This window comes from Plecotus auritus, assembly GCF_963455305.1.
Source record: "Plecotus auritus genome assembly, chromosome: 9".
NCBI lineage: Eukaryota > Metazoa > Chordata > Mammalia > Chiroptera > Vespertilionidae > Plecotus > Plecotus auritus.
The window spans coordinates 42,493,240-42,515,428 of record NC_137783.1 but is presented as its reverse complement, the minus strand read 5'-3'; the positions used below and the strand labels follow the sequence as shown (position 1 = coordinate 42,515,428).

The 22,189-nt window shown below is 41.6% G+C and overlaps 1 protein-coding gene across 4 annotated transcripts in view; it reads left to right on the top strand.

Annotated features, from left to right (window-relative positions):
- The window catches only part of DNAJC12 (DnaJ heat shock protein family (Hsp40) member C12), a 59,844-nt gene that overhangs the window by 23,037 nt on the left and 14,618 nt on the right, over positions 1–22,189 (top strand). For all 4 annotated transcript variants that reach the window (XM_080687958.1, XM_080687961.1, XM_080687959.1 and 1 more), the window contains one exon: positions 5,403–5,542. In XM_080687958.1, coding sequence (XP_080544084.1) covers positions 5,403–5,542 — 140 coding nt within the window. The remainder of the gene's footprint in view (positions 1–5,402; positions 5,543–22,189) is intronic.

Sequence of the window (22,189 nt, the reverse complement as noted above, 5' to 3'; positions counted from 1 at the left end):
TATATTTAAAAAAAAAGAATTTTCAGCTTTATTCTAAGAGAAATAGGAAGCTGTTGGAAGTCATTTTGAGCAGAGGAGTGATAGTATGTGACTTATTTTTAAAAAGATCACTTTTACTGCTGTGTAGAAAACAGACTGAGGCAAAGGCAGGGGGATCAGTTGAGAAGCTACTATAATGATCCAGCCAAGGCAGAACCGTGGCTTTGACCAGAGCAGTGGCAGTGGAGGTTGTGACAAGAGGTCAGATGTTGGGTATATTTGAAAGGTAGAGCCATTGAAGTTTGCCAGTGCATTAGAAGCGATATGTGAGAGAAAGAGGAGTCAAAGATGAATCCAAGTATACAGAAAACGGATGAACTATTTCCTGCCTCTCCTCACAGAACCAGGCTTGCCTCTCTATTTCTCTTTATCACGTACTGAAATGATTTGTTTATAGATCTGCTTCCTTACTCTACTCTGAGCTCCTCAAGGGCACAACCTGGATCTTATTGATGAATGATGAAGTGTTTACAATTCCTGGCAGTGGGAGAGAAAGGAAGAATTAGAGGGTAACATGCATTGTAGGGAAAGTCAGGACGGCAGTCAAGGAGAGTACCAGCTGGGGAGCCCGGCAGGCTCGGGTTTGAATCATGGCTTCATCACTTGAAGTTTTGGGATTTGGGGCAAGTTACATTAACCCCTTTCAGTCTTAGATGCTCTAAAATGGGAGTAATAGTAATAATTATATCCACCTCATAACGTTGTAAAAAAAAAAAAAAAAAAGAAACCCTGTACTCATTAACAATCCCTTCTTATTTTCTCCTGCTTAGCCTCTGGCAACCACAAATCTACTTAGAAACATTTTTATTTGTTTCTTTGTTTCCCTGTAGCTTTCAATAACCCCATCTTTAGTTTCTTCTCTTTAACCCGTAAGTGCTACTGCCTACAGCGGTGATATTAAATCTCTGATCTCATTTCCTTCTACTTTTCCCCATCTCCCCTTGCTACAGCCCCTGTAGTTTCCCTGCTGCTCCTTGATATTATCTAGTTATTTGTTTGTCTCTATAGATTTGTCTATTCTGAGAATTTCATATAAATGGAATCATACAATATGTGGGTGTTTGTGCCTGGTTTATTTCATTTGACATAATATTTTTTAAAAATATGTTTTTATTGATTTCAGAGAGCAAGGGAGAGGGAGAGGTGGAAACGTGATTGATGAGAGAGAATCATTGATTGGCTGCCTCCTGCATGCCCCCCACTGGGCATTGAGCCTGAAACCTGGGCACATGCCCTGACCAGGAATTGAACTGTGACCTTCTGGTCCATCTGTTGACGCTCAACCACTGAGCCACGCTGGCTGGGTTAGCATATTGTTTTTAAGGCTTATTCATGTTATAGCATGTATTAGTACTTATTTCTTTTTATGGCTGAATGATATTTCCATTATATGGATCTGCCACATTTTATTTATCCATTTATCTGTTGATGGACATTTTTGAATTTTGAGTTGTTTTTGCTTTTGGGCTAGTATGAATAATGCTGCTGTGAATACCAGTATACAAGTTTTTGTATGGACACATTTTTCAATTTTATTGAGCTTATATAGTTGTCCCTTGGTATACATGAGGGATTGGTTCCAGAGCCCCTATGGATACAAAGGTCATTATGTAAAATGGAAGTATTTGCATGTAAACTAATTAAATCCTATCTAATAAAAGAGTAATATGCAAATTGACCATCATTCCAACACACAAGATGGCTGCCCCCATGTGGTCAAAGATGGCTGCCCTCATATGGACACAAGATGGCCACCACAAGATGGCCAGCAGGGGAGGGCAGTTGGGAGGGACCAGGCCTGCAAGGGAGGGCAGTTGGGGGTGATCAAACCTGCAGGGGAGGGCAGTTAGGGGTGACCAGGCCGGCAGAGGAGGGAAGTTGGGGGCGACCGGGCCTGCAGGGAAAGGAAGTTGGGAGGGACCCAGGCCTGGAGGGGAGAGCAGTTGGATGGGGACCAGGCCTGCAGGGGAGGGCAGTTAGGGGTGACCAGGCCTGCAGGGGAGGGCAGTTAGGGACAAACAGGCTGGCAGGGGAGCAGTTAGGCATCAATCAGGCTGGCAGGGGAGTGGTTGGGAGTGATCAGGCTGGCAGGCAGATGTGGTTAGGGGCAATCAGGAAGGCAGGCAGGCGAGCAGTTGGGAGCCAACAGTCCTGGATTGTGAGAGGGATGTCCGACTGCCCGTTTAGGCCCGATCCTACCGGGATCGGGCCTAAATGGGCAGTCGGACATCCCTCGAAGGTTCCCAGATTGGAGAGGGTGCAGGCTGGGCTGAGAGACACCCCCCCAATGCACGAATTTTGTGCACTGGGCCTCTAGTTATTATTATAATACCTAATACAATGTAAGTGCTATGTAAATAGCTGTTTTACTTTATTGTTTAGGGAATAAGAACAAGGAAAAGTGTGTACATGTTCAGTACAGATGCAACCATTGTAGGCTTAATTACACAGTACATGTGAGCAACAGTGTAACTTTTCTTCTTCTGAATATTTTTAAGTCATGGCTCGTTTAATCCATGGATGCTGAACCTGGAATACATAGGGCTGACTGTACTTAACCATTGAAATTCTTGGGCCATATGGTAACTCTATATTTAACATTTTGAGGAACTGCCAAACAGTTTTTCAAAGTAGCTATACTGTTTTACAGTTTCATCTTTAATGTATGAGGCTTCCAATTTCTCCACATCCTCATTAACACTTGTATTTATCTTTTTATTTTATCCTTTCTAGTGGTGTAAAGTGGTATCTCACCATGTTGTTGTTCTTTTCACTGTGTTGTTTTTTTTTAAAAATATTTTTATTTATTTTAGAGAAGAAGGGAGAGGGAGAGAGAGAGAGAAACATCAATAATGAGAGAGAATCATTGGTCGGCTGCCTCCTGAACCCCCCTCTACTGGGGATCGAGCCCACAACCTGGGCAGGTGCCTGACTGGGAATTGAACTGTTGACCACTTGGTTTCTGGGTTAATGCTCAACCACTGTGCCACAGCAGCTGAGAGCCAACTTCACTTTTAAAAAAAAATATATTTTATTAATTTTTACAGAGAGGAAGGTAGAGGGATAGAGAGTTAGAAACATCGATGAGAGAGAAACATCGACCAGCTGCCTCCTGCACACTCCCCACTGGGGATGTGCCCGCAACCAAGGTACATGCCCTAGACCAGAATCGAACCCGGGACCCTTGAGTCCGCAGGCTGATACCCTATCCACTGAGCCACACCGGTTAGGGCCAACTTCACTTTTTTATATGTGGATATCAGTTGTCCCAGCACAATTTGTTGAAAAGACTATTTTTTCCCAATTGAATTGTCTTGATAATCTTGTAGAAATCCAGTTGACTGTAAATGTGAGGGTTTACTTCTGGACTCTCAGTATTTCATTGATTTATGTTTATCCTTATGCTAGTACCACACTGTTTTCATTATTGGAGGTTTGTAGAAAGTTTTAAATTGGGAAGTGCGAATTCTTCCAATTTTGTTCTTATCTTTCAAGATTGTTTTGATTATTCTGGGTCCTTTGTATTTGCATATGGATTTTAGGATCAGCTTGTCAATTTTTGCAATTAAATATATTGATAGAGATTGTATGGAATTTGTAGATCAGTTTGGGGAGTATTAGCATCTTTGCAATATTAGGTCTTCTGATCTATGAACATGATGTCTTTATATTATTTAGATATTTAATTTCTTTCAACAGTGTTTTATAATTTTCAGTGTGTGAGTTTTGTACTTCTTTTGTTAGCATTTTTCCTAAGTATTGTATTCTTTTTAAAAAAATATATTTTTATTGATTTTGGAGAGGAAACATCAATAAGAGGGAATTACTGATCAGCTGCCTCCTGAACGCCCCCTACTGGGGTTCAAGCCCACAACCTGAGCACATGCCCTTGACCGGAATCGAACCTGGGACCCTTAAGTCCACAGGCTGACACTCGATCCACTGAGCCAAACCAGCTAGGGCAGTATTGTATTCTTTTTTTTTTTTTTTAAATATATTTTATTGATATTTTACAGAGAGGAAGGGAGAGGGATAGAGAGCTAGAAACATCGATGAGAGAGAAACATCGATCAGCTGCCTCCTGCACACCTCCCACTGGGGATGTGCCCGCAACCAAGGTACATGCCCTTGACCGGAATCGAACCTGGGATCCTTCAGTCCGCAGGCCAACGCTCTATCCACTGAACCAAACCGGTTTTGGCTGTATTCTTTTTTAAAAAATATTTTTTTTATTGATTTCAGAGAGGAAGGGAGAGGGAGAGAGAGATAGAAACATTAATGATGAGAGAGAATCATTGATCTGCTGCTTCCTGCATGCCCCCTACTGGGGATCAAGGCCACAAGCCAGGTATGTGCCCTGACTAGGAATTGAACTGTGACTTCCTGGTTCATGGGTGGACACTCAGCCACTGAGCCATGCCAGCTGGGCAAGTATTGTAATCTTTTGATGCTACTGTAAATGGAATTGTTTTCTTAATATGGTTTTCAGATTGCTCATCGCTAATGTATAGAAACAATTGATTTTTACATATTGAACTTCTGTCCTCCTTTATAGAAAGTTTAACTTTACTAAGGAGCAGAAGTGACATTGGAAGTGTTTCCAACTGGGTCAAGAAAGGTTTCTATTGTATACCATCTGGTCAAATAGATCAGTGACAAAGCTACCAATTATCAACCATCTATCATGTTATTTCCTGTGTTTAAAACCTCCCAATAGCTTCCCATTGCTCTTATAATAACAACAACAACAAAAAACAGACCAGAATCCTCAGTATGACCTCTAAGGTCCTGGATACTGAGTGCTTTTGTACACTCTACAACCCTATCCCTCATTGTTCTTCTGGCCCTGTGTCTCTCAGCCACATTGCCATTCTCTATTTCCTCTACATTACCTCTGCATGTGAAAGCCTCCCCTCTCTCCCTAACATTTTAATTGTTGCTTTATGTATTTGTGCCTTAGGTGTTTTTATTTGTAATGTTCCTCTAGCTTGGTCATACCCTCCCAGACTACTACTAGAAAAGGTAGTTTTCTTCCTAGTAGACAAAATTGTGATTCTCCCAATGTTTATAAATGGCTATCCCACTGAATAGATCATGTCTGTTGTTCACACCTGTGTCATCAGCACCTGGAACAGCACCTGGCACATTCCTGGAGCTCAGTAAAGGGAGCGGATAAACTGTGAGCCAGGCACTTTACAGACATAATCTCACTTGTCCTTATGGTACACTTCACAAATGAGGAAACTAAGTTTGAGGAGCTGAACTGGTCCAAGGTTACACAGCTAGTAAGTAGCAGTGACTGTTTGGGAGTTTTAAATAATCCCTCCGAGAGAGTAGTGCTCATCTTTTGATTTGTTTTCCAGTGGAGACTTTTCAGAAACTGCAGAAGGCAAAGGAGATTCTGACTAATGAAGAGAGTCGAGCCCGCTATGACCACTGGCGAAGGAGCCAGATCGCGATGTCATTCCAGCAGTGGGAAGCTTTGAGTGACTCGATGAAAACGGTAGGTGTCTCTCTGGAATGAAGTGAATTTATGAAGCTCAGGCTGCCCATGGATTAGACTTACATAGTAACTTAAATAGTCAAAAGGGAATGGGAGGGAGAAGGCCCAAAGGTGGTAGAATCTGGATGAAAGTCCGTCGGTGTCCACAAAACCCTATGAAGGGAATCAGTGGATCAGTGCCAGAGAGCTTGTGACTATGCTTGTGAGTCTCTTTAGCTGTTTGATTGGTTATATACACTCCCTGTTATCATTTACTATTTTATACATTCTGATAACTGTGTGTCTCAAGTTGCTCATATAATACTGCTGAATTTTGAACCATTGCAAATTTATCTCCTTCATCTTTTTAGTTCATATGAGCCTGTTCTCTTTTGAAGACGTATAAACTCCATAAAAAGCAGGATCTGATTAATCAAAGAAAGCTCTAAATTATTTATAAACTAGAGGCCTGGTGCACAAAATTCGTGCATGGGGGTGTGTGTCCCTCAGCCCAGCCTGCACCCTCTCCAACCTGGGACCCCTCGAGGGATGTCTGACTACAGTCAGACATCCCTCTAACAATTCAGGACTGCTGGCTCCCAACTGCTCGCCTGCCTGTCTTCCTGATTGCCCCTAACCACATCTGCCTGCCAGCCTGATCACCCCCTAACCACTCCCCTGCCAGCCTGATTGATGCCTAACTGCTCCCCTGCCAGCCTGTTTGCTCCTAACTGCCCTCCTTGCAGGCCTGGTCACCCCTAACTGCCCTCCAGTGCAGGCCTGGGTCCCCCCCAACTGCCCTTCCCTGCAGGCCTGGTCGCCCCCAACTTCCCTCGTCTGCTGGCCTGATCACCCCTAATTGCCCTCCCCTGCAGGCTTGATTGTCCCCAACTGCCCTCCCTTGCAGGCCTGGTCCCTACCAACTGCCCTCCCCTGCTGGCCTGATTGCCCACAACTGCCCTCCCTTGTAGACCTGGTCCCTCCCAACTGCCCTCCCCTGCTGGCCATCTTGTGTCCACATGGGGTCAGTCATCTTTGACCACATGGGGGCAGCCATCTTGTGTGTTGGAGTGATGGTCAATTTGCATATTATTCTTTTATTAGATAGGAGGATTAGATAGGATAGAGGCCTGGTGCATGGGTGGGGGCCCGCTGGTACACCCTGAAGGGTGTCCTGGATCAGGGTGGGGGTTCCCTTGGGGCGTGGGGCAGCCTGGGCGAGGGGCCTGTGGTGGTTTGCACGCTGGCCATGCCCTCCGGCGACCCAAGTGGAGGCCCTGGTATCTGGGATTTATTTATCTTCTATAATTGAAACTTTGTAGCCTTAAGCGGAGGCCAAGGCAGGCCAGGGCTGGGGAAACTTGGCTTCCTCCATCGCCGGGGGCAATTCAAGCCTCCTGCTCTCTCCAGCTCTGTGGCTGCCACCATTTTTGTTGGGATTTATTTATCTTCTATAATTCAAACTTTGTAGCCTTAAGCGGAGGCCAAGGCAGGCCAGGGCAGGCAGAAAGCTTGGCTTCCTCCATTGCCAGGGAAACCCAAGCCTCCTGCTCTCTCCGTGGCTGCAGCCATCTTGGTTGGGTTAATTTGCATACTTGCTCCTGATTGGCTGGTGGGCGTGGCTTGTGGGTGTAGTGGAGGTATGTTCAATTTGCATATTACTCTTTTATTAGATAGGATTACTTTTGTTATAAATTCTGATGAAAGAATTATTGTATAGATGCAGAAGGACAAAGCATTGTGTTATTTCTTTATGCCATTAAAAAAACTATCAAAATAATCACCATATATATATATATATATATATATATATATATATATATTTAAATCTTTATTGTTCAGATTATTACAGTTGTTCCTCTTTTTTCTCCCATAGCTACCCTCCACCTGGTTCCCACCCCACCCCATGCCCTTACACTCCCCCCCTGTCCTCATCCATAGGTGTATGATTTTTGTCCAGTCTCTTCCCGCACCACTACACCCCTTTCCTCCTGAGGATTGTCAGTCCACTCCCTTTCTATGCCCCTGATTCTATTATATTCACCAGATTATTCTGTCCATCAGAATTTTTATTCACTTGATTTTTAGACTCACTTGTTGATAGATATGTATTTGTTGTTCATAATTTTTCTCTTTACCTTTTTTTCTTCTTCCTCTTCTTTAAGAATACCTTTCAGCATTTCATATAATACTGGTTTGGTGGTGATGAACTCCTTTAGCTTTTTCTTATCTGTGAAGCTCTTTATCTGCCCTTCAATTCTGAATGATAGCTTTGCTGGGTAGAGTAATCTTGGTTGTAGGTTCTTGCTATTCATCACTTTGAATATTTCTTGCCACTCCTATCTGGCCTGCATAGTTTCTGTTGAGAAATCAGCTGACAATCGTATGGGTGCTCCCTTGTAGGTAATTAATTGTTTTTCTCTTGCTGCTTTTAATATTCTCTCTTTGTCTTTTGCTCTTGGCATTTTAATTATGATGTGTCTTGGTGTGGTCCTCTTTGGATTCCTTTTGTTTGGGGTTCTGTGCGCTTTCTGGACTTTAAGTCTATTTCTTTCACCAGGTGGGGGAAGTTTTCGGTCATTATTTCTTCAAATAGGTTTTCAGTATCTTGTTCTCTCTCTTCTTCTGGCACCCCCATGATTCTGATGTTGGTATGCTTGGAGTTGTCCCAGAGGCTCCTTACACTGTCTTCATATTATTGAATTCTTTTTTCTTTTTTGCTTTTCCAGTTGGGTGTTTTATGCTTCTTTGTATTTCAAATCTTTGACTTGATTCTTGCAGTCCTCTAGTCTGCTGTTGGATCTCTGTATATTATTTTTTATTTCAGTCAGTGTATGCTTAATTTCTAGTTGGTCCTTTTTCATATCCTCGAGGGTCTCACTAAATTTATTGGCTTTTTCTAGGAAATTCTTGAAAAACCTTATAACTGTGGCTTTGAACTCTATATCCAGTCATTTGCTTTCATCCATTTCTTTCATTTGTGACCTTTTTCTTTTTCTCTGCATTTTTGGCTGCTTCCCTTTGTTGATAGAGTGGCTTTGTGTTCTAGGTGTCCTATAGGGCCCAGTGGCTCAGTCTCCCCAGTTACCTGAGGTGGACACTCTTGGTGCACCCCTTTGTGGGCTGTGTGCACAGTCTTGTTGTAGTTAAGCCTTGATTGTTGTTGGTATCACTGGGAGGAATTGACCTCCAGGCCAACTGGCTGTGAGGATCAGCTGTGTCTACGCTGGGAGAACTTCTGTGCTGGAGACACCCTAATGAGGCAAGACTTGCTTCAGTGGGGCTTTGGTGCTCACTGAGTCTGCCCCCTGAGTGTGTCCCTTATGGATCTGAGGAGTTGACCCCTGGGTACACTGGCTCTTGGATCTCCAAGGAGGTGCTAATTTAGCCTCTGCTTGAGGCCACCCAACAGGAGCTATGAAGAGATCTGCAGATTCCTCTTCTTTGTTTGGGTTTTGGAGGTGCCCAGATGAGGCCCAGCTGTGAAGCAATGCAAGCTGCTGCGGGGCCTTGGGCCTTCTTTTGATGTTCTGGGTCTCTCTGACTCAGCTACAGTTTATTAGGTAAGTTTAGTTTTCAAAGGACCAGGCCATTCATATGCAAAGCCTCTGTGCACAGCTTGGATGGGGCTGAGTCTCAGGGCGGAGCAAACAGCAATGGCTTCCCGTCAGCCCTGCCCTAAGAGGCCCCTGGTCTTAATGTCCCACAGTAATCGCTGCAAGCACCTCTGAGAGAAAGCCAACCTCGAGTTTTGCCTGCTGCCAGACAGTCCAGTTTCTCCCCGTATGAGTCTGGGTCCCCAGAGTCTCGCCCGGAACTGGAGTTCAGAGCAGTCAGGAGCTTGTGTCTCCCTCCCATTTGAAAAAGACAGCTGCGTCCTCTCCGCATGCGCGCGCCTCAGTACCTCTGCCTTCCGCAGCTCCTCTGAGTCTCAGTGTGCTTTTCTCTTCCCTTCTAGTTGTAGAATTTCCAGTTAGCCAGCCTTCCTGTGGTTCTGGATGATGTCCGTTTTGTATTTTAGTTGTAGTTTTAAAGTGGTTGTGTGAGGCAGCAAGTTCAGGTGTTTACCTATGCCGCCATCTTGGTTTCTCCCATAATCACTATATTTACTATTATATATTTATTTTGTGTTTTTTTTTTTTTTTTTTTACATTTAGCTTTATATATTACTAGAGGCCTGGTGCACTGGTGGGGTCCCTCAGCCTGGCCTACGTCCTCTCGCAATCTGGGACCCCTCGGGGGAGGTTGGATTGCAGGGATTGGGCTGAAACCAGCAGTCCGACTTCCCCTGAGGGATGTAGCAGTGCACGAAGTAGCAGGCGGCTGGAGAGGAGCCTCAACCGGGGCTGGGTGCTGCGCCACTCCCACTCATCCCGGCCCCACTGCGCTTGCCGCCACCACTCAGTAGTGCTGCCGTGGAGGCTGGAGAGACTTGTGCCACTACAGCTGTGCTCACCAGCCGTGAGCTCAGCTTCTGGCTGAGCGGCACTACCATTGTGGGAGTGCACTGATCACCAGGGGGCAGCTCCTGTGTTGAGCATCTGCACCCTGGTGGTCAGTGTGCATCATAGTGACTGGTCGACCGGTTGAGTGGTCTAGCAGTTGAGCGGTCAAGCGGTGGACCAGTTGCTTAGGCTTTTATATATATAGGTAGAGAAAATATAATTTTAAAGGTTTCTACATTCTTAGGCATGACTTACCCAGCTTTTTTTCTACAGGGACACTTTTCTGTGAATATATAAATATATACTCATTCCAAAATGAGATGAAAATTATTTATATTTTATGTAGAGTGGCTTTAACTATGTACTTTGATAATTTTGAAGTTACTTTACAGGCAAGTCTTCAGAGACACTTATTGGAATTAGTCTACAAGGCCTTAGCCCGTTTACTCAGTGGTGAGAGTGTTAGCCTGTGACTGAAGCATCTCAGGTTTGATTCCAGTCAAGGGTACCTGCTTTCTAGTTTGATTCTGTCCAGGGCATGTGCCTTGGTTTCAGGGAGGCAACAATTGATAGTGTTCTCTCACACTGATGTTTCTCTCTGTGTGTCTCTCCCTGTCCCTTCCACTCTCTCTCTCTCTCAAAAAAAGATTTAGTCACAAAATGATTCACATCTTTTATTTACTTATTTTTCTTTTAATTGAATTTAGAGAGAGAAAGAGAGAGAGAGAGGGAAAGAGAAACATTGATGTGAGAGAGGAATATCGATTGGCTGCCTCCCACACTTGCCCCAATGGAGGATCAAACCCACAACCTGGGTGTATGTCCCCTAACTGGGAATTGAACCCTCCACTTTTTTTTTTTTTTTAAATATATTTTATTGATTTTTTACAGAGAGGAAGGGAGAAGGATAGAGAGTCAGAAACATCGATGAGAGAGAAACATCAATCAGCTGCCTTCTGCACACTCCCCACTGGGTATGTGCCCGCAACCAAGGTACATGCCCTTGGCCGGAATCGAACCTGGGACCCTTGAGTCCGCAGGCCGACGCTCTATCCACTGAGCCAAACCGGTTAGGGCAAACCCTCCACCTTTTGATGTATAGGACGATTCTCCAACCAACTGAGCCACACTGGCCAGGGCTGATTCACATCTTTTACATTACAACCTGTCAGCATTACATTTATATTTTTTCTTAATAGTTTTATTTTAAGAAGACTTAAGCAAATTGTTTTTCCATTGATAAAAGATCTGTAATAGTGAGGGTCTTTGAAATAATTGAGAAGAACAATGCAAAATTATCAAAGTACATAGTTAAAGCCACTCTACATAAAATATAAATAATTTTCATCTCATTTTGGAATGAGTATATTCACATGATTTCTTTAAGTGGGTTAATTATTCATGAAGGATTATTGAATATATAGAATGGGGTAAAAGGTTTACTGTTGTTGATATGGAAAATAATACAATAATTAATAAAAAATAATACAAGAATAAATTCTGTGTTTTGTGTAGTCACAACTGTAAATCTACTTTTGCCATACCCTGTATGCACAAAGGAACTAGAGAGAATTTTTTATTTTTATTGATTAAAGAGAGAAAGGAGAGGGAGAGAGAGATAGAAATGTCAGTGATGAGAGCGAATTATTAATCGGCTGCCTCCTGCACACCCTCTTCTGGGGATCAAGCGTGAAACCCGGGCATGTGCCCTTGACTGGAATCGAACCTGGGAATCTTCAGTCAACAGGCTGGTGCTCTATCCACTGAGCCAAACTGGCTAGGGCTAGAGAGAATATTTTTAAAATAGTGACTTAACTTCACATACTCACAAGTAAGAGTTTTTTTTTCCTATTACATTGTGTATACCTGCAATTCCTTGTTGGAATGGACTAAATATACATTGTTTTACCACCTCTGCTTAACCATATTTTCATTCTGCTATGTGTGACACACTGTAACTGCAACTGAATTAGTGACCCTTGCTATTTGAATGCCTTTTGACTTATAGTTCATTTTTCTTGATGATCCACTGAACTCTTGTTACTTAATTTTAGCTGCTAATATCAAGTTAGCTGTGGATCTTAAAAAATTCTTCTCTAAATCCCTGCTCTAATTTATATTGCCAGTGTCTTTCCATTAAATACTTATTTGTCTCCAAACACGTCATTTCTGCTTTGAATTTATCTTAACTATGAACTGTTTGAGGTCTTACAATAATTACATTTTAGATCTTACTGGCTACATCATTTATCTTGTCAGCAAAATTAAAACAGTATGCCAGGCTAGCATTGGGTTTTGGATGTATCCTTACTATGATACAAAAATGATGAGATGCATATCTTTCTGCTTTAAATTAGCAGTGCTATGTTTTCTTGCACAGTCTTCTTTGGGCCAAACTTTTGCTTCCGACTTGCTTTTGTTTCTCTTTCTCAATGGACTTTGAATCCTGCATGCCAAGTTTCACATGTTTTGTTTTGTACCTCATTCGTTAGACTTTCTGTAAATTTCCTTTCATTCTTTTCTGTTTTCATCCTCTCAGTGACTTCTGCATGTGAAAGCCTCCCCTCTCTCTGTAACTTTTTAATTGTTGCTTTCTGTATTTGTGCATTTCATTTGTTCAACTTTTCACATTCACTATAATTATTAATTGTCATACCTAATATTGTTCATCACCTCATAGATTGGGGCCTATCTTTTTGTAGATAAACATCACCATTAGGTCATTTTACATATGCCATTCTGACAATAAAATGTTTATAACTTAGGGTTTGGGTAATAGGTGACATTTATCTAAAATACATGTGCATGACCACTTGTTCTACACATTTAGAATATTAAATCTCATAAAATCCTTACCTTTCCATCATCAACCCTGTGTTTCTGCTTTTTATTTAAGCAGTATAACCCCCCCCTTGAAGGAAAAGCATTGGTAGGGAATGTTAATCCTAATACCTTCAAGGCAGGACAAATCACAATGCATTTTTTGCAGCATCACACACAGGTTCATATTGCAGGACTCTCTGGGAGAATTCCTTAAGTGACACTTTTCTATCATCCAAGAACGATGGAACTGTAACTGGTATTTTTCCCCCATGCCAAGCACCTGCCACTTCACTAGCTATTTATCTTTCTTTTCCTTTTTAGAAGTTCCACCTGATAGTTTAATTTGTAAAAATATTTTAAGAATTCATTGAGGTCAATGAATATGTTGGAAATTTAAATTTAGATATGTGATGTTGGTTAAAAAAAAAAAAAGGGATGGGGTGAGGGCTTCCATAACCAGGGTCTTTGGGAGCTTGGGATAGCTTGAAAACAAGATGCCCTTCTAGCTTAATGAATTTTAGGGAATTTCATTATGGTCATGCTATAAAAGGTTTTCTTCAAGGGATTCAGGGTATGAATGGCTCTCCCTCTAGCTCCAAAATATGTGGCAGAATGCCTTTAGGATAGCTGTGGGAAAGTGGTTGCAGCAAAGCCACAGTCTAAATAAAGCATTGAGTAAAATTCTCATAAGCTGTTAAAACTGTCCTATGCCCTATAAACTGCTGTCATTTTATAAAGAGTTAATAAAAATACATTTTTGATGAATTGATTGTTTGAAACATTGATTGTTACTGGGCGGGCTTGTTGGGGCTGCCACTCACCCTCACGTGGACCTCCTGTCTGTTGTTTGCGGCTGGACAAGGTGTCTTTGGGATGAGTCCAGTTGGCTACAGTCTACCAGGGAAGTTTCCTATTTTGCCTCTATGGCCACAGTTTCCCTAGCCATATGGGAAACAGTGTGCAGTTCAAGGTCTTCTGGGTTTATTCAAAGACAGTTTGTCCTAATTGGATGTTATCCAAAAACTGTCAGAGGTCAGGCAGGCAAGTAAAAAAAAATGTACTCATGGAGAGCCAGGATAAAAATAACCCATCAATTTTGAATAGTTACTTAGCTGAACCATGGCTCATCTGAGTCCATTGATTTTTTTTCTAATTGTCTCAAAGTTTACTAGCATGTAGACACAATGTATTTATATTCCAGTGTTGACCAAGGTACATAATTTAAGAAAATGGCTTTCTAGATTACAAAAAAAAAAAAAAAAGAAAAAAAGAAAAAGAAAGAAAGAAACAGACAACCTATTAAGGAAATCTGGTAAACAAGTTAATTGAGAAGGCAGAACAACATGCCAGTTTCACAGAATTGGACAGTGGCTTTTGCCCCCAGGCTGGGTGTCTGTTTAGTGTTAGCCTGCTCCATGCACGCAGTGATTTTCATCTGGGGCAATTCATTTTACTGTCCAGACTCTCTCCTTTTTAGAATTCCTCTTTGTCTCTATCATTTGATATTTTTTATTGATGCTCAACCTATTGATGTGAGTCACTCCACAGTAGTTTGCTTGATGTTAAATATTGTTGTGCCCAACTGCTACGCTAGTGGAGGTGAGAAATACATTTTGTGAACACAGAAATGTATAATCTAATTGTGTCCCAGCAAACCAGGCTGCTTAGCATTGCTCTTATGGTAGTCATGTGATTGAACTATAAAGCGTAAGAGGTGCCTGTATAGGTTAGATATAGTTTGGATTTTCCCCTTGGGTATTTCATTAATTGGGATCAGCAGATATGAGGGTTGATAATAAAATACTTTATTCTGATTTGCTCATAAAGGGGATGGATGAGTAAGATGACTATCAATATCTTTTCAATGAGGGCTTTGAAAGCATTTATTAGAGGCGAGTCATCAGTCCTCACCACCCATCTAAGGCATATCATAGTACTTTTATTCCAAGAGAGAAGGGCTAAGGCACAGAATTAATATTATACTATTGTAATTAGCTAATTATTAATAACAGGAAAGGAGTAAAGGGAAGGCCAGGCATTATGGACATGTTCCCTGTAAAACACTGGGGGAGGGAATCACATAGGGAAGATACTGGCCTGTCAAGTCACACCTGGCAACCCCAGTATTTTAGGTAAGTTTAGACTTCCCGGAAAAGAAATGCACTATAGGTGAAAAGTGATATGCCCCTTGCATCATGGGGCATGTGCAGCAGAGGCGGTGGCCCCTTCTGTGGTTCTGGCACAGTTTTTAAATGTCACAACTACTGACCTAATTCAATAACCTTGAACTTCAGAAAATCAATGTTTCAGTTTCTTTGCTTTGGTCTCTCTCTCTCTCCCTCTCTCTCTCTCTCTCTCTCTCTCTCTCTCTGTCTCTGTCTCTCAGCGCAGGAAAGCAATATTCTGGATATCAAGAAAATAAAGTTATATTTACTAGCTGGTTGATACCAGGATTAACTATTCTAATTGAAATATTCTTGACCCAGCAAACTCTCAATCTCTCTTTCTCACTCTGTATTCATTTATTCTTCCATCTACCCATCTATCCAATTTTAAATATTTTTTCTTTTTTTTAAGAGCGGACAAGGTATTATTTTTTTTAAATATTTTTTTATTGATTTCAGAGAGGAAGGGAAGAGGGAGAGATAGAAACATTAATGATGAGAGACAATCATTGATTGGCTGCCTCCTGCACGCCCCCTACTGGGGATCGAGCCAGCAACCCAGGCATGTGCCCTTGACTGGAAGTGAACCTGGGATCTTTCATTCCCCAGGCAGATGCTCTGTCCACTGAGCAAACCAGCTAGGGCCAATTTTAAACATTTTATTTTATTTTTTATTTTTTATTTTTTTGAAATTTCTTTTTTTAAAATAAATCTTTATTGTTCAGATTATTACAATTGTTTCTCCTTTTCCCCCCCATAGCTCCCCTCCACCCAGTTCCCACCCCACCTTCTGCCCTTACCTCCCCCACACTGTCCTCATCCATAGGTGTATGATTTTTGTCCAGTCTCTTCCTGAACCCCCCCATACCCCTTTCCCCCTGAGAATTATCAGTCCACTCCATTTCTATGCCCCTGATTCTATTATATTCACCAGATTATTCTGTTCCTTAGGTTTTTAATTCACTTGATTTTTAGGTTCACTTGTTGATAGATATGTATTTGTTGTTCATAATTTTTCTCTTTACTTTTTTCTTCTTCCTCTTCTTTAAGAATACCTTTCAGCATTTCATATAATACTGGTTTGGTGGTGATGAACTCCTTTAGCTTTTTCTTATCTGTGAAGCTCTTTATCTGCCCTTCAATTCTGAATGATAGCTTTGCTGGGTAGAGTAATCTTGGTTGTAGGTTCTTGCTGTTCATCACTTTGAATATTTCTTGCCGATCCCATCTGGCCTGCATAGTTTCTGTTGAGAAATCAGCTGACAATCGTATGGGTGCTCCCTTGTAGGTAATTAATTGTTTTTCTCTTGCTGCTTTTAATATTCTCTCTTTGTCTTTTGCTCTTGGCATTTTAATTATGATGTGTCTTGGTGTGGTCCTCTTTGGATTCCTTTTGTTTGGGGTTCTGTGCGCTTTCTGGACTTGTAAGTCTATTTTTTTCACCAGGTGGGGGAAGTTTTCGGTCATTATTTCTTCAAATAGGTTTTCAGTATCTTGCTCTCTCTCTTCTTCTGGCACCCCCATAATTCTGATGTTGGTACGCTTGAAGTTGTCCCAGAGTCTTCTTACACTATCTTCAACTTTTTGGATTTTTTTTTCTTTTTGCTTTTTTGGTTGAGTGTTTTTTGCTTCTTTGTATTTCAATTCTTTGACTTGATTCTTGTGTTCCTCTAGTCTGTTGTTGGGTCTCTGTATAATATTTTTTATTTCAGTCAGTGTATGTTTAATTTCTAGTTGGTCCTTTTTCATATCATCGAGGGTCTCGTTATATTATCGGCCTTTTCTAGGATATTCTTGAAAAGCCTTATAACCGTGGTTTTGAATTCTATATCCAGTCGTTTGTTTTCCTCCATTTCTTTCATTTGTGATCTGTTTCTTTGACGCCGCATTTTCACTGCTTCCCTGACTTGGTAGGGTAGATTTGTGTGCTAGGTTTCCTATATGGCCCAGTGGGTCGGCCTCCCCAGTTAACCTGAGGTGGACACTCTTGGTGCACCCCTTTGTGGACTGTGTGTACAGCCTTGTTGTAGTTAAATCTTGATTGTTGTTGGTATCACTGGGAGGAATTGACCTCCAGGCCAGTTGGCTGTAAGGATCAGGTGTGTCTATGCTGGGAGAAGTTCGGTGCTGGAGACAGCCTTATAGGATTAGACTTGCCAAATTGCAATAGCCTCTGTGCTCAGCTTGGATGGGGTGGAGTCTCAGGGCGAAGCAGACAGTCTTGGCTTCCAGTCAGCCTTGCCCTTGCGCGCGTGCGTGCCACCAGTCCTCTGCCTTCCCCGGCTCCCGAGTCTCTGTCCGAGAGTCCAGATTCCCCCCACCCCGTAAGAGCGTGGGTCCCCAGGGGCTCGCCTGGAACTGGGGTTCAGTGCAGTCAGAACTGGGGTTCAGTGCAGTCAGGACCTTCCGACTCCCTTCTGCTAGGGAAAGCCAGTGGCAACCTCCACAGCCTTTGTGCACACTGGCATGCGCACCTCCAGACCCCCGGGTCTCCCCCGGGTCTCCGAGTCTCCGGGTGCCTTTCTCTCTACCTGACAGTCCAGACTCCCCCTGTATGACCTGGGTCCACGGGGTTTCGTCCGGGACTGGGGTTCAGTGCAGTCAGAACTGGGGTTCAGTGCGGTCGGGGGCTTCCTTCCCCCTTCCGCCAGAGGAAGTCAGCCAGGCTCTCAGCCGCCCTTCCTCTCTGCACGCACAAAGACCCTTTGCCGTACCTCCAATTCTCTGTGAGCTTTTCTCTTTCCTTCTAGTTGTAGAATTTTCACTCAGTCAGCTTTCCTGTGGTTCTGGATGGTGTTCGTTCTGTCTTTTAGTTGTAGTTTTGAAATTGTTGTGCGAGGCAGCAGTTTAAGTGCTTACCTATGCCGCCATCTTGGTTTCTCACCAATTTTAAACATTTTAATAGGAAATACATATACAGGACACAAAATAGGAAAGGTACAAAAGGATCTATGGGGAAATGTAACTCTCTCTTACCTTTGTTCTTCAGAAAATGTTACCTAACAAATGATTCCATTTTTAAAACCCATTTTTGATTTCTCCCATACTCTAGATTTCACCATACAAAGCCAGGGTTTTGCTGGCAAAATCACACAGTTAAACTGTAACCAAACCCAGGTTTGGCTGCCTGTTGCAGTGAAAGCCAAAATTGTGAGACAGGTACTGGTGTAAAGGAAAGAGGTGTATTCGAGTGTCAGCATCTCAAGAAGATGGGGGACTCCTATCCTCAAAAACCCACCTCAGTATCTCAGTGCAGGCAGAGATTTTTTTAAGGATGGAGAGGGAAAGCAGAACAAAGAGATCAGGGGAGGGGTTATGGACTTGTCCTCTCTCCCAGGAGTAATGGGAGGGGGAGTGAAGGGGAGTATGAATGTGCAGTTTCTCAAGATTCTTCCCCTCGTTTTAGTGCTATTTCTCTTCCTACAAGAGTTTGTAGATTTATGACACACCTTTAGGTCTTCACAGCTGGCGCCAAGCAGCCCTTCTCCCCCGCCCCCCAACAGGCTACTCTAAGGGGGTGGAGGGAGGGCTAGATAAGAAATGAAAACATAGGACTTTATTTACATACTCTAAGAAAACAGTTGGCTGTAGCCTTGAGAGAATGCAGAATATGTAACCTTTTATGCTTAACTTAAATGTTAAATTATGGGTACAAAATCACTGGGCAAAAGACCCCCACCAGCATATTCAACACAATTCTATATCAGGTTTCCAGAGAGTTTTCAGGGGTCTTTGGAACTTGTGTATTTCTAAAAATATGAAAGTGCCCTGGCCGGTTTGGCTCAGTGGATAGAGCGTTGGCCTGCAGACTGAAGGGTCCCGGGTTCGATTCCAGTCAAGGGCACATGCCCGGGTTGCGGGCTCAATACCCAGTAGGGGGCGTGCAGGAGGCAGCTGATCTATGGTTCTCTCTCATCATTGATGTTTCCATCTCTCTCTCCTCTCCCCTTCTCTCTGAAATCATTAAAAATATATTTAAAAATAAATAAATAAAAATATAAAAGTTATACCAGAAATCATTGGGCAATACCGAACCCTGTTGATTTATGACCACTGATTTTTTTAAAATTGTAAATTAAAAATATAACTAACACACCTTTGTATTTTTAAAAAATCAATATAGTACAATAGAATATGTAATAAAAGTCAGTTCATCCTTATTTCAGACTCCAGTTCTACTCACCCAGAAAGCCACCATTGCAGTTTGTTGTTTCCTTCCAGAAACCTTCTATATAGTGTACGTGTACACATTCACATTATCCTTAAAGAAAAAAAGGAAAGATATTTAGAAAGTTCTTGTTATGTGAGGATAACGGGACTTGGAAAAGTTCACATAAAGTGAATTCACTTAAAGTTAGCACACATGTATCTTAGTAAATATTGATTGAATTCCTGCTTTGTGCTGTGTGTTTTCTTAAAGAGAAGATGTATAATCCAGAATTCTAATATTTTTATTGCCAGACTTCTAATGCCAACTCTGCATTGGTCAAGCTTAATGGAAGGTCACAATAGTAGTTACAATATTTACAATAGTAGTAGGTTTAATCTCTGGCATGTCTTGAGACACACAGCCTCATTGTTATTTGGTGGTAAAATACACATAACATAAAACTCATTATTTTAACCATTTTATTTTATTATTTTCTTAATTTTTTTTTTCAAATTTTTATTAAGGTATTATATGTGTACATATCTTACCATTGTCCCCCCCCCACCCCACTCCCATACCTGCCCTCACCCCCCAATGTTTTGCATCTGTTGGTTACTCTTATATGCATGCATACAAGTCCTTCAGTTGATCTCTTATTTCCCCCACCTCTCCCTAACCTTACCGCTGTAATTAGACACTCTGTTTGATGCTTTACTGCCTCTGTAACTATCTTTTGGTTCATCAGTTTATAATGTTTTTCATTATCCCTAAATGAGTGAGATCATGTGGTATTTTTCTTTCATTGACTGGCTTATTTCACTTAGCATAATGTTCTCTAATTCCATCCAGGTGTCTACAAATGGTAGTAATTCCTTCTTTTTTATGGCAGCATAGTATTCCATTGTGTAGATGTACCATAGTTTTCTGATCCAGTCATCTGCTGACGGGCACCTAGGCTGTTTCCAAATCTTAGCTATTGTAAATTGTGCTGCTATGAACATAGGGGTGCATATATCCTTTCTGATTGGTGTTTCTGGTTTCTTAGGATATATTCCTAGGAGTGGGATTACTGGGTCAAATGGGAGTTCCATTTTCAGTTTTTTGAGGAAACTCCATACTGTTCTCCAAAGTGGCTGCACCAGTCTGCATTCCCACCAGCAGTGCATGAGGGTTCCTTTTTCTCCACATCCTCGCCAACACTTGTCGTTTGTTGATTTGTTGATGATAGCCATTCTGACAGGTGTGAGATGGTATCGCATTGTCGTTTTGATTTGCATCTCTCGGATAATAAGTGACTTTGAGCATGTTTTCATGTGTCTCTTGGCCTTCCTTCTGTCTTCTTTCGAAAAGATTCTATTTAGGTCCGTTGCCCATTTTTTTATTGGATCATTTATCTTCCTTTTATTAAGTTGTATAAGCTGCCTGTAGATGTTGGAAATTAAACCTTTATCAGTGATACCATTTGCAAATATGTTCTCCCATACAGTGGGGTTTCTTGTTGTTTTGTTGATGGTTTCTTTTGCTGTGCAAAAGCTTTTTATTTTGATGTAGTCCCATTTGTTTATTTTCTCTTTGGCTTCCATTGCCCTAGGGGCAGTATCACTGAAAAAGTTCTTTTGGCATATGTCTGAGATTTTGCTGCCTGTGGATTCCTCTAGTATTTTTATGGTTTCCCGTCTTATATTTAAGTCCTGTATCCATTTTGAGTTTATTTTTGTGTATGGTGTAAGTTGGTGATCTAGTTTCATTTTTTTGCATGTATCTGTCCAATTTTCCCAACACCATTAATTGAAGAGACTGTCGTGACTCCATTGTATGCTCATGCCTCCTTTGTCAAATATTAATTGCGCATATTGGTTTGGGTCGATATCTGGATTCTCTATTCTATTCCATTGATCTATATGTCTGTTCTTGTGCCAGTACCAGGCTGTTTTGAGGACAGTGGCTTTGTAATACAGCTTGAAATCTGGTATTGAGATCCCTCCTACTTTATTCTTCTTTCTCAGGATTGCTGTGGCTATTCGGGGTCTTTTTTTATTCCAGATGAATTTTTGGAGAGTTCTTTCTAGGTCTGTGAAATATGCTGTTGGTATTTTAATGGGGAGTGCATTGAATCTATAGATTGCTTTGGGTAGTATGGACATTTTGATGATGTTGATTCTACCAATCCATGAACATGGTATGTTCTTCCATCTGTTTACATCTTCCTCTATCTCTTTTTTTCAGTGTCCTGTAGTTTTCCGCATATAGGTCTTTTACCTCCTTGGTTAGGTTTATTCCTAAGTATCTTAATTTTTTTGGTGCGATGGAAAATGGGATTGCTTTTTTAGTCTCTCTTTCTGTAAGTTCACTGTTGGTGTATAGAAATGCCATAGATTTCTTGGCGTTAATTTTGTATCCTGCTACCTTGCCGAATTCATTTATTAAGTCTGTTAGTTTTTTGATAGAGTCTTTCGGGTTTTTTATGTACAATATCATGTCATCTGCAAATAAGGACAGCTTTACTTCTTCTTTTCCAATTTGGATGCCTTTTATTTCTTCTTCTTGTCTAATTGCAATGGCTAATACTTCCAGTACTATGTCAAACAGGAGTGGTGAGAGTGGGCATCCTTGTCTTGTTCCTGTTCTTAGGGGAAATGGTTTTAGTTTTTGCCCATTGAGTATGATGTTAGCTGTGGGTTTATCATATATAGCTTTTATTATGTTGAGGTATGATCCTTCTATTCCCACCTTGTTGAGAGTTTTTATCAAGAAAGGGTGTTGGATTTTGTCAAATGCTTTTTCTGCATCAATTGATATGACTATGTGATTTTTATCTTTCAATTTGTTTATGTGATGTATCACATTTATTGATTTTCGGATATTGAACCATCCTTGCATTCCTGGGATAAACCCTACTTGGTCATGGTGTATGATCGTTCTGATGTACTGCTGGATCCGATTTGCTAGAATTTTGTTGAGGATTTTGGCATCTACATTCATGAGGGATATTGGCCTGTAATTCTCTTTCATTGTGTTGTCTTTATCTGGTTTTGGTATTAGGGTGATGTTGGCTTCATAGAAGGAGCTTGGAAGTGTTCCTTCC